Consider the following 13,186-nt stretch of genomic DNA (forward strand, 5'->3'; position numbering starts at 1 on the left):
ACACATTTAGTTGTAATGCATCAAATGCAGTAATTCTAGCTTTAGGACTGCAGATGTCTTGTGGTCTCGTGGGTTTTTCCTCACGGCCACTTCTATATTTAGCGTTTCTCTGGAGAGCGAGTGAGCAAGAGACAGAGAGAGAGAGCCGGGGCGTGGCACACTGTCTCTGCTCTCCTTCCTCAGCATTTCCAGCCTTCCTCTCATTCTGCTGTGAGGTTTCATCATAAAATCCGTCTGGAGTTGTTTCATAAATGAGATGATGTGTTCTGAAATTTTAGAGTAGAAAGACATTGTTTCGAAAAATTACTTGTGATTTTTCTCATTTTTACTTAGAAACATTTTTTGCTCAGAAACGACTAGTAATTTTTACAGGTAATTACAAAGAAATGGGAAGTAGCACTGAATTAAACATGACATTTTGAAATAGAAGGATTGAAATGGTATTCAAAAATTGCTTGTGGGTTTTCTAAAATCGATTTGGATAAAAAAAAAAAACAAATAAAAAAAATGTAATGTAAATATAGGCCTACTTTGAAACGATTTTCACATAGAAATTACTAGTAAATTTCACAAATAAGTACAAATGGCTTGTAACATAGAATTAATGAATTGATGAATTTTGAAGTAGTAAGGCTACAAATTGCTTGTGATTTTTATAATTTTAAGCTTTAAGACGTTTACTAAATCAGGGCTCGACAATAAGGACTGCCTAATGGCCCGGGGCCAGCGTGAAAGAATCTGAGGACATTTGATGAATTTGTCACCGTTTTTATTTGCATGTGCTTTTAAGCCTTTAAGCAAGATGCTAAAGACAACTCCATTCAGTACTGATGTGCTGTGTTCTGTTTGTACAGCACACACACAGAGACGTGTCTTGAACAGACAGATACATAAGTGTGTCAAAATATCTGTCTTGGCAAGTAACTTTGTAGCTTTAACAATGATTAATCTATATTTAATTTATACAGTGGAGTACACATGCACCTGTCGACTGGCTACCTTTTGTTTTATTTCAACCGATCTCTGTTCGGGACTTGCACAATCTTCATGCATTTTTGTTCAAAATGTAATGTTCTTGTGTGGAAATGTTACGAATTATGTAAACGACTGTTATCAGAGGCCAGAGATGCAAAGAGGAGAAAAAATACTGTAGCAGGCAGAGCAAGCTCTCACTGTAGCAACAGAAAAACTAAAACAGTATTTTCTTCAATAATCCTTCAAAAAGGATCCCGTTCAAATGTTTTAGTCACTTTGGAGAAATGTAAATAAAATGTCAAATTGATTTAATAACACAATTTTTGCATTGAATAATAATGCATTTGTAATTGAACAAGGCGAGAATGCAATCTTTCTTCACTATTGTGGCACATGGGTGGTTCTTTCTGCTTCCTCCTCCTGTTTACTCCCAAAGCGGACGTCCAGTTTTTGTGCAGACACAAGGGTGTGTGTGCGTGTGTGTGTCTGTACTCTCTCACAGATTCATCCGGATAGCGTTTCTAAGTAATTTGTCTGTTTGGCGGTGACCTACATTTGCAGTGAGGGCAGGAGCGATTGAAGGATTATTGTATTGTCCCTCTCTCTCGGATGTGAACACACGTACTGCTTATTGTGATTTTTTTACTGTGGTATAAAAACAACAGTGATCATTTTATGGGGTGAATTTGGGAAGAAGAGCATTGATTCAATCATGAAAGCGTGTTTTTGAAGGAGTAAAAGCTCAAGCTTGTTTGTTCATGTGAATATGAAGTCAGCTGTCACTCCATCAGTCTCAGATCTCATATGCAGTATTATCCTTGGATGAGTGTCATATCATAGAAAGTATCAGGACTGACTTATGTGATCATATTTTAATGATTTTTTGTCGATTGGATTACGCTAATATTGGATAGCAGGCTTCTAAAATAATAAACAGTTATTTATCATTTTCACTGCACATTATCATATTTTGATGCCTGATTTCACTTAAAATCTAGTCTATTTATATCACATGAAATTTAAAGTGTATGCAATTTCAGGTTAATATTATTCTTTTTTAATGTGTGAAAACAGAAAATATCTATACAATATATTATTGTATAATTATGTTCAGTTGTTCTTCATTTTGTCATGATGTAGTATTGTTGATTCAATTCTAATTTCATTTCAACAAAAGCAGTTTTTTAGATGTTACCATACACATTACACATTTTAATGTTTAAAATCAAATACAATGTAAGCTTTTCTGCTGAACATTATCGTGTTTTGATGCCCGGTTTCATGCAGGCATATAATATATATTTATATTACAAAAATTTAAGTGCATACAATTTCAGATTGATTCAGTTTTATTTGAATTATATAATACTGAATTGATAATGTCTATAACAATAATATTGTAAATTAATGCGCAGTTCTTTATTTTGTCGTAATAAGAGTACAGTTGGTTCAGTCATGGTAAATAATATATTTAATGTCTCTTTTAGCTACCATATCCACATTTTTATGTTACCTGATAAACATATTTTTGTTTGTTTGTTTTAAATCAAAATAAATGTAAATATAAAAAGTACCACATTATTTACTTTTTCTATTTAACGTTATAATGATTTGATGGTTAATTACACTACACAAATGTATCATTTTATGAATTCTGTATGTTTCTGAGTAAATACTGGGGATTAGTTAAATGTAACTGAAGTCTCAGTTGTATCAGTATTACATATGAGCATATATTTCATATGCAGTAGTTATTATAATGTTGTGATGTCTGTCATCTGTGGATCTGATATGGAGAGACTCAGAAAATCCCCTCAATGAAAGACTTTCTCCCAGAGGACACTGGGGTTAATGGGCGTGAGGCTGACCGTCTCCATGGCAGCTGAGCTAGGAGGGGGGTCCTGCCGTGGCAACAGTCTCCGTGGGAACAGACGTCTTTATCACACAGTGTGTGTGTGTGTGTGTGTGTGTGTGTGTGAGTGCATAGACCGATCTGTAATCAATGTACCACACACGCTGAAAATCCGGCATCGACCAGGAGCAGATATTATTACACACACACTCAAAATCAGTGTCGCGTCGCCTTGTCAGTCGCGATGAGTCCGTGATCTCCATTTCCTTGTCCTTGTCCTTGGGGTGTTATTCTGGCCTGTCTGTCTGTTCGTGGGCTCACGCGGGTCCTGAGCTGCTCTGATAAAACCTCCCCAATTAAACTCGTGCTGATCACAGCGCTGTATTCGCAGGTAAATGTGATGAGAGCTCAGCAGATGGTTGGACGTTCATCAAACCATCACGCATGAGTCAAATGAGACCGAACTAGCCTGATTGACCAATCACATGGCTCCCCTGAGGGTCAGTGTGATGTCATAGAGGCTGCTATGTTATTTAAGTGTTAAGTTTGTTCATTTATGCACTAGTTTAGAGTCTGAATCAGCACTTTTATTATATTTCAGATTCAGGTGGTTCATAATGTGAATCTGTTTACACTGATGCATACTGATTCATTCATTTGATATGGATGAAATAAATCATCTGATCTTTGTGTCCATCAAGACCCAAATAAAAGAAGATAATCAAATTATATATGTGTATATATTGTCACACATATTTCAGTTCTTTTCACTACAGTATATGTGTTTGAGTGTAGAAGCGAAATGTTCTGGTTTAGTTATTTATACTAGTATTCCAGTGGCTGATTGCAGTAGTTAATGTTCAAACTCATTATTCAACACAGTTACTGTTACATATTCAAGTTGTTTGAGCAGATGTTTGCTCAGTGGTTGATTTTTAACAAGCTTCACTAAAGAAAACTGTTTTCTTCAGATGTTGCTCTTTCATGGCTTGGAATGCATGTGTACATCTTATCAATTATTATCAGTTATGTTAACTGTAAGTGCTCACATTGTCTTATTTGTTTCTCCTACAGTTCCTGTGCAGAAACCAAAACCGAGACAACCCAGAGATATAGTAGTTAACTGAAACTAAAAACTAAATTACTCCAACTATAATAGCATTGATGCTAAAACAACACTGACTCATGAATGACTAGACATCAATGCTTTCAAATGTGAAGCAGCTCAGATCTTTAGTATCTTGGCAAACCTAAACACAGTTTGAGACAATGTTGAGCTCTGACCAGCAGCTTTATGGGAGTTTATCCCTTATCCCCGGCTGACCCAGTAATCCCACACATGTCAGTGTGTTGGGATGGTATGTGCTGCTAGCGTGTGAAGAAACGCCTGCGTTCAGAAGGATTTCAATGTTTGAGTGTTTGTACCTACTTAACCATATTTTGGAGACAAATTTGTACCCAGAAGTGAGTAAAGCCTGACTAGACCTCCTACTAGGGATGTCCTTGTTGATAAAACACTAAAAAAATAAATCGAAAAAACATTTTATGTTAGGGTTAGTGTGTGAGTTAGGGTATATTATTTATAACTAGTTGTGTATAAAGACAATAGAAGTATATTGTCCCCATTTAGATTCCCATGTTGGAAAATTATGCAAATTTGCACACTTATAATGTGATTAATTAGCATATTTTAAAATGTTTGCTTTTGTGCATTAAAGACTGTTAGGTTAAAGTAAAGGGTGTTTTGTCTAGTTCGGCTGTAGTGTCGTGTAGTGCAGTATCAGTCGGTTCTCTGTTCATAACATCACAGTCTGATCACAAACAGGACATTGTTTTCTTGCCAACACGTTGCTAATAAGATTAGCGAACACAAAACGTAAGCAGGTCTTCCACTTTCCGTCTGTCTGTCTGTCTGTCGCTCTCCCTCCTGCGCGCGCGCGTCTTTGTCCTTCCTCAACACAATGCGCTCATTCAGCGGCATTTCTCAGCTTTACGGAAACTGTCTAACAATAGGAGCTCAAAATAGACTCAAACTCCCTCAGATGGCCGTCACAAATTAAACAGCGTTTGTGTGTCTTAAAAAAGCTCTCAAACAAGAGCCGTTATTAAGATCGGTGGCTGGAGATGGACGGAGAACCCAGTATTTCTGTCCCTTACCCTTAACAAAAACACATTTACTTTACAAGCAAAATCACCTTAAGATATTAAGGAAAAAATTAGCAAAATAAAGTGGGTTTCTGCTTAAATCAAGAAAAAGTATCTGACAATGGGGTCATCTTGTTTATCTTTTTAATTTAGTTTATTTTGCTGACCCCATTTTAAAAAAAATCGTGTTTTAAGCATGAAATCATCTAATTTTGAAGATTTATTTATTTAGAAAGCAACGTTTTACCTGTTTAGTCATGCGTAACTATCTCAGTACTATCTAGTCGTATTTCATCAAACAAAGTCAAAGCAAACACTTTTTCTGACACATGAGATTCACCCATTATTATTTTTAGTAAGGCATGTGTCATTCAGGCAAATCTGTGTTTTAGTTGATCTCTACTAATATAATCAGCATCAGCGAGATGGATTTCCCCACTCATGTAATCGGTGAGTAATGACCCAGGAAGTGTTTATTTACTCAGTCATGAAGCAACGTTTACTTTGTGAAGTCCGGAGAGCTAATAAAGGTTGAACACGCAGTGCTAGAGATGCTGGTAGTGGGTAGTTTAGTTAAGGTCATCAAGGTTGAACTTGTTTAGTCTTGTGTTCTGGCATTATCAGGGCATTCCTGGTGTTTTGGCTTCTTCCAAATCCACTGTCTGAACTAAACTCGTCCTTCACCTCTGATGGGAACAGACTTTCCATTTCTCAGTCCTTTCCTGTGAGGACTATTATGGACCTCTTTCCCATTTCTGGGTTTCTCAGCAGCAGAAGTCGTCACAGTTGGGTTAACTTGAAGAGGGGTGAATGGGAGAGTAGCGCAAATATATCTTTTGCATTCCCTTTTGCTCAAATAGCAATAGAAAAACTACAACAGTGTTTTCATGACTTTCAATAAAAGGGAAAGAATTTGAGAGAAACTGATAAGGGCAGTCAGAAGAGAGAACAATACCAAATTTACCCTCCCTCCCATAGACGCTGCATTAGAAACACCCTCACATTAGTGTAAGCTAGGTTTTTTTGTAATTTGATGCAAAGGTAATATAATACAAAGAATTGTGTTATAAATGTTCATACATTAAAAAAAAACATATATATATATATATATATATATATATATATTTTCGAGGATTTATGATGTTGAAAACCGTTAAATGCATCAACACAGTCTTGTGAAAAGGGTCCATTATTATTATTATTATTAATAATTATGAAGAAGGAAAAAAATATATATATGCAAAATGATGATATATATAATTAGAATAATTGTACTCATTATTATTATTATTATTCATAATTATGAAAAGTATGTTTATTTATTTATTTGTTCAGGATATCTGGTTCCATAGTCAAATTGACAGTTAGTTTTCTCCTTGACAAATTCAGTTTCAGCTCAGTTTTTGTTGCACCAATAATCTGAATATGATGTGTATATGCATACATGCATTGAAATATTCTTGTATATTGTCTTCTGACAGCTTTACACAATAATTTAATAATGACTCAAACACCCACATGCTTCAGTTTCACTTGTATAATGTCGTGTAATTCAAGGTGAAGCAAGGTGTTCAGTGGGACTCGTGTTTGGTGATGTCTGTGGTTTTCTTGTGTGCAGGTGCCGTCAGACTCTGGTACAGGACTGCTGGCAGAGCCACAGGTCGCCATGTTCTGCGGGAAACTCAACATGCACATCAACATTCAGACCGGAAAATGGGAACCCGATCCATCCGGAACCAAGAGCTGCACTGGGACAAAAGAGGGAATCCTGCAGTACTGCCAGGAGGTGAAAACAACGTTCCTGTCATTTATTTATGACTGCAATACAAGGCCAAAGATAACGTGTAAAAGATAATAAATGAGCCTCTCAATCATCAGAGTCATGTTAACCCAGGAACATATCTGAGTTTATGAACTAAAGTACTTTGCTCTAAACGTCTTTGCTCTCTAATGATATAATCATTCATATGTTGTGCCACAATATCTTGTTATTGAGTAAAGATAAAGATTAATTAAAGATTAGATAATTTATTCAGACATTAAATAATCAATAATAGCTCTAGACAATATTAAGATGATACACACACACTCACAAATATAAATAATATATAGTAAGAAGAAAGAAAAAGTATGTAACTTTTTCAAATAAAAAAAGAAAGCCTTTGTTACATATTTATTTGTTCAGTTGAGTATCATAAATCAGGCTTTTAGGCCTCATATATAGTCTGATATAGTGAGAACATAGAGGGAAAATGTGAATGAAATTCTGATGTGAATGTAAATCAGTGAGGTCTTTATAACAGTATAGCAGATACTTCCATACAATGACATAAATATCAGTCTTCATTCTATAAGTGAACCTGGTCTGAGGTCGCTGGGGTATATTTGTAGCAATAGCCAAAAAAAACATTGTTTGGGTCAAAATTATACATTTTTCTTTTATGCCAAAAATCATTAGGATATTAAGTAAAGATCATGTTCCATGAAGATATTTTGTAGATTTCCTACCATAAATATGTCAAAACCTTTTTTGGATTTTTTTTATTAGCAATATGCATGGCTAAGAATTCATTTGGACAACTTCAAAAGCAATTTTCTCAGTATTTCGATTTTTTTGCACCCTCAGATTCCAGATTTTCAAATAGTTGTATCTCGGCCAAATATTGTCTAATCCTAATAAACCATACATCAATCAAGTAATTTATTCACCTTTCAGATGATGTATAAATCTCAATTAAAAAAAAAATTACACTAGAGACTGGTTTTGTGGTCCAGGGTCACAGATCTCCAATATTATGTCTTAATAAGATGATATTTAAATGTTTAGTTTGATGATCAAAACATATAATGCAATGACAAATACAATGATGTTTGAGAGATGAACAAATAAACGTTCCACAAAAGCCTGATGATCATATTTGATACACACTGGATAATTAAATTAAGCTAAGCTGCTTCAGTCCAGTAATTGTTCATCTTAAAATATTACTTTATATAAATCAGTAAAGATTTCACAGCAAAAAACACATGAAGCATGAGGTGGATGTATATGCAATCTTTTACCTGCTAAAAACTTATCAATCAGACAACCGAAGGCATGCCGAAGATTGTGTGCAATAGGTTCAAGTTTTGATCATTTAGAGGTCAAATATGATGCAGCAGCCTGTACAGTGTTGTAAGTGAGTGTGTCTGTGATGTTCAGGTGTATCCAGAGCTTCAGATCACAAACGTTGTGGAGGCCAATCAGCCCGTCAGTATCTGGGACTGGTGTAAGAAGGGCCGTAAGCAGTGCCGCAGTCACATGCACATCGTGGTGCCGTACCGCTGCCTGGGTGCGTGAGTTTCATCAAATGCCCCGTGTCGTTCTCATCATGTGCTCAACATGTGCGTTTGTCTCTCTCTATCAGTCGGTGAGTTTGTGAGCGACGCTCTGCTGGTTCCTGATAAGTGTAAATTCCTGCACCAGGAGCGCATGGACATGTGTGAGAGTCACCTGCACTGGCACACCGTCGCCAAAGAGGTCAGAAACCACTCAGCACACACAACACACACTTCTGTTCAGTTCGTTAGTGCCATGTGCATTATAAAAGCTCAAACCACACATGCTCTCTGTAACAAACTGTTTTTGAAATAAGTCTCTTCTGCTTACCCAGGCTGCATTTATTTGATAAAAAATACAAATAATAATAATAATATTGTGAAATATTAGAATTAGAAAATGTACTATGTGAACACATCCTAAAATGTTATTTTAAAAATTGGGTAAAATCTCTGGGGTAAAAATCTGGTAAAACTGTCATTGAAATTATGCCAGAATTTTCCAAAAATTGGCTTCCTTTATTGATGTAATATTTTTATTGGAATGAATAAAATTAATTTGATATGTGCTTGTTTCAGGGTTAGTATAGTTAAACCTAAAACTAAAAATAAAAAATCCATTACTATAGAATAAATGTTCACTGAAATAAAATATAAAATAAAATAAGTTATTTCAGCCAGTTAATCATACAGCATTTCTTATTTTCATTTGATTTAACTTGATGTACCAAAACAACTTAAACAGAAGTTAACATTTCTAAAAACTGTATAGAAATATTTAAAAACAACAAATATTAATGATAGAAAAAAATAATCAATAAATAAAAAGACTAAAACACAACAAAATTACAATAAAATAAAAAAGCAGAAAATATCAAAATAAAATCTAATTAAAAATATTTTAAAAAACTATAATGGTATTTTATTGATACTATAATAACACTGCTGTGTGAAGTCTGTAGTTATTCCATCCTATATTTACATATTGTTAGTTAGTGTGAGAATGTTTATCCTTGTAGTTTAACAGATCAATACATTATCAATTATGTACAAACACACAAATGAATATAAATGCTGTGTTTCACTAACACTCACAATCTGAACATATTAACGCGTATCATTTCAGTGTGACTCTGATTCAGGTTTTGGGCTTGTGTTTGATACTGATGCTTCTCCTGTCAGTAAATGATTCTGTCTAATCGCACACTCTTCTGTCTGCACAGTCTTGCGGCGACCGCAGCATGAATCTCCATGACTATGGGATGCTGTTGCCATGCGGTATTGACCGTTTCCGTGGCGTCGAGTTTGTCTGCTGCCCTGCAGAAGCGGAGAAAGACTCAGATAGCGCAGCCGTGGAGGAGGATGATTCAGACGTGTGGTGGGGAGGAGCAGAGACCGACTACAGCGAGAACAGGTGTGTGTGTGTGTGTGTGTGTGTGTGTGTGTGTGTGTGTGTGTGTGTGTGTATGTGCGCACTTAACACAAAGAAATCATGACCCTTAGACTTTGACCCCTCGATGATTCTACTGGCTGAAAGAACATCTTGGAGGGTGTTTTAGTCTGTGCCTGATTAGAAATCCTAAAATATAACAATGAGGGCTGTGTGATATGGACAGAAAGAAAAACTATCACGATTTTATTTTATTTTTTTATCAATTTTGCGATTTCGATTGTAATCACGATTTTGACCCACACAGACATGCTTTACAGTCATAAATGCCTTCAGTATAAATTTGAAACATACAGTATTTCCAAAAGAAAACCAATGAGAGCTTTATCAAAAAGTTGTAACATGTCTCTAGAAAAGACTTAAGTCAAAATAATCACTAAGTAAAGATGTCAAACAAAATGTCTAGACTTATGGCAAAATAATAATAAATAAAATAAAACCCATGTCTGGTCTTTTTTGCCATGCATCATGTATTAAAATAATGCGCGAGCGTGAATCTCTCAGCTCGCACAGATTTCCTTTGCTCTGTTACAAAACCAGAGGCGCGTGCTCAGATACACTCTGCTCTCGCCCGGAGAAAGTGAGAAGACACTCGCTCAACCTGTGTGTTGTGCACTCACAACTCTCTCTATGCTCAATGCTTTAGATATTAAATCTATTCGCATCTTTCTATTTCTAACCTTTTCTGTTCACATCTTTTACCGCGTGCAGTGTGAACGCTCTGATTCATTAACATGGGCTTGGAAAAAATATACATCACAGAGGTTGTGAACCTGGCATTACGTGGGCATATGCCCAGTCTGTTCTCGCGCTCCTCTTAGGCACACTGCATTCTGATTGGTTCGGATAGCATACTGCAGGAGGTCGGGGCCGCGGAAAAACCTGCTATAAAGCGATTTAGAAATCGCACATGCTCAAATCGTGATTTTATTACGATTTCGATTAATCGCACATCCCTAATAACAATCATATGTAAGTATATCATCTGTGTCGACCATAGAAGAGCTAATATACATTTATATTATTATTATTATTATCAAATACTTTTAATACCCAGATAAACTAAACATTAAATGAAATATAATAATAGTCTTATTCATGATCTATTTATGTTTGATTTGGTTTGGATTGAAGTGAATGGCCACTTGATCGTAAGTGAAACACATTCTCGTACTAACTAACATGTATGTATATAGGATGGAATATTTACAGATTTCCTGATCTGATGCCTGATTGAATGGTGAAGTGTCTCTATATGACAGATGGTTGAAGTATTATGATGAAGGATTATGAAGATGCTTCCTGTGATTTGCGATTTGAAGACTGTGTTTTCCTCCAGCATGACACGAGACACAGGATCCGAACCCACTGTGGTGGAGAACGATGAGGATCCAGACGACGAGGAAGAGGAGGAGGTTCTGGACGACGATCAGGACGGAGACGGAGACGAAGATGAGAAAGAGGTCGAGGATGACGAGATTGTGGACGAGCGCCATGACAGCAGCCAGAGCACCAGTGTTGCCATGACGACCACCACCACCACCACTGAGTCAGTAGAGGAGGTGGTGAGAGGTGAGTGACATCCAATCACCTTCAGTGTTCACTCATCAGATGCTGACAGATGCCAGTCTTCACGCGTGCGTGCGTGTGTGTGTGTCCCATCAGAGGTGTGTTTTGCGAGTGCAGAGACGGGCCCCTGTAGGGCCATGTTGTCCCGCTGGTATTATGTGCGTGAGGAGGGCCGCTGTGCTCCCTTCATCTACGGAGGCTGCGGAGGAAACCGCAATAACTTTGAGTCGGAGGAGTACTGTCTGTCTGTCTGCAGCAGCGTGTGTAAGTGACCGGGTGTGCCACTAACACTGATGAACATGCATTTTCTCGTCCTCATGACTTTCAAAAAGTGGAACACAAATTCGATTTCAGGATTGCATGAAAAAAAATCAGTGTTATTCGTAGTGTTATCTGATATTACATTTAAAATTAATATACTGTATTTTAAATACTTATTACAAGTGTGTAAATGCATATTATTTAAATGCATGAGTAGTAATGACATTTAAAATATATTTTAGTTTACCATAAATGGTTGTCAGTACATTCAGCAGTACACTTATATGAAGATGTACTTCAGTCCTACTTGCAGTATTTAGCTTTATTATTATTAAGTAGTTGAAAACATTACATGCTGTTTACAATGAAATATATTTGTAATTATATTTTTGTAATAGGTACTATTTCTATAATTACGCTACTTTTTTCACAAGGGTGATGATACAGCTATAATTGCATCTACATTTTATAGTCACTGATCAAGTAAAGAGCAGCATGTACATCCTGTTAAACATCGTCTTTTGTGTTCCATTGAAGAAAGAAAGTCATGTGGGTTTGAAAGACATGAGGAAGAGTAAATTTAGTGGATTATTCTCTTTCAGTCTGATCTGATCTGATCTGCACTGACCGTGTGTTGGTTTCTCACTGGCATTTTCACTCTTTCACACACGTGTGTGGCTGCTGATTAACTTTAATCTTTCCGCTAAAATTTCTCTCCTGTAACTAAGATTCTTCAACTAATTTTGTGGTATTTTTGTGAGAATTAAGAGTGTGTGTGTGTGTTTCATTTGCATATAATCATTGATGCAGTGCTGCTGCTGATCTTTATATTAGTGATCTTCCTAACTTGTCAGATGTTCCTTCCAACTTCTATTTAGACTTAAGTTAATGTTGTTTAGGTCAGTCAAGTCATAGTTTCTGTCAGCTCCTTGATAATAAGTAATGCATCAACAAGGAAAAGAAAACTGTGCTGGTTAAGCATTTCAGGGTCGTTACAGTTAGATCATATTACCGGTTTAAGATATTAATTAGTTACAATTCATCATTTATGATAAATCACTTATTGCATTCCACATTTGTAAGTCCGTTAATGTTAGTTAATGTGTAACAAACCCTGAACAGTACATTTATTACAGTATTTATTAATTAATGAAAATACAGTCTTTCTTTGTTAGATTGTGATTGTGAACTAATGTTCACAAGCACACATTTTTTTATTTGAATAGTGCATTAGTAAATGTTGAAATTAATATTAACTAAGATTAATAAATGCTGTAGAGGTATTGTTATAGTTAAATTAATGGAAGTTACATATTTAAAACATAATAATACAAATGAAGAAGACCACAAAATTACTTATTTTTTTAAATGAAATGAAAATGAAACATAATAATAATCCAAAAATATGAATAAAGACTATAATAGTTCCTCAAATGCTTAAATAGCACAGGTGGGACTAAACAGGTGTCATACAGAGATTATCATGTACATCCTCATGCCACTTTAACTTAAACAATCATTTGCTACAAATCTTCCAGAATGTTCCCTGCTGTGAGAATATGACATAGTTACTAGTGTATTATATTGTCTTCATTCGAGATTAAACATGAATAAAC

General features: G+C 35.7%; 1 protein-coding gene across 2 annotated transcripts in view; it reads left to right on the forward strand.

Moving 5' to 3' along the window:
* Positions 1–13,186, forward strand: part of appa (amyloid beta (A4) precursor protein a) — a 31,000-nt gene that overhangs the window by 5,793 nt on the left and 12,021 nt on the right. Inside the window, exons 2-7 of one of the 2 annotated variants that reach the window (XM_059552287.1) lie at positions 6,591–6,758; positions 8,175–8,304; positions 8,380–8,492; positions 9,514–9,704; positions 11,080–11,312; positions 11,406–11,573. In XM_059552287.1, the coding sequence (XP_059408270.1) occupies positions 6,591–6,758; positions 8,175–8,304; positions 8,380–8,492; positions 9,514–9,704; positions 11,080–11,312; positions 11,406–11,573 (1,003 nt within the window). The remainder of the gene's footprint in view (positions 1–6,590; positions 6,759–8,174; positions 8,305–8,379; positions 8,493–9,513; positions 9,705–11,079; positions 11,313–11,405; positions 11,574–13,186) is intronic. The other variant, XM_059552288.1, reaches the window with a different exon arrangement.

Source organism: Carassius carassius, chromosome 6, assembly GCF_963082965.1.
Source record: "Carassius carassius chromosome 6, fCarCar2.1, whole genome shotgun sequence".
NCBI lineage: Eukaryota > Metazoa > Chordata > Actinopteri > Cypriniformes > Cyprinidae > Carassius > Carassius carassius.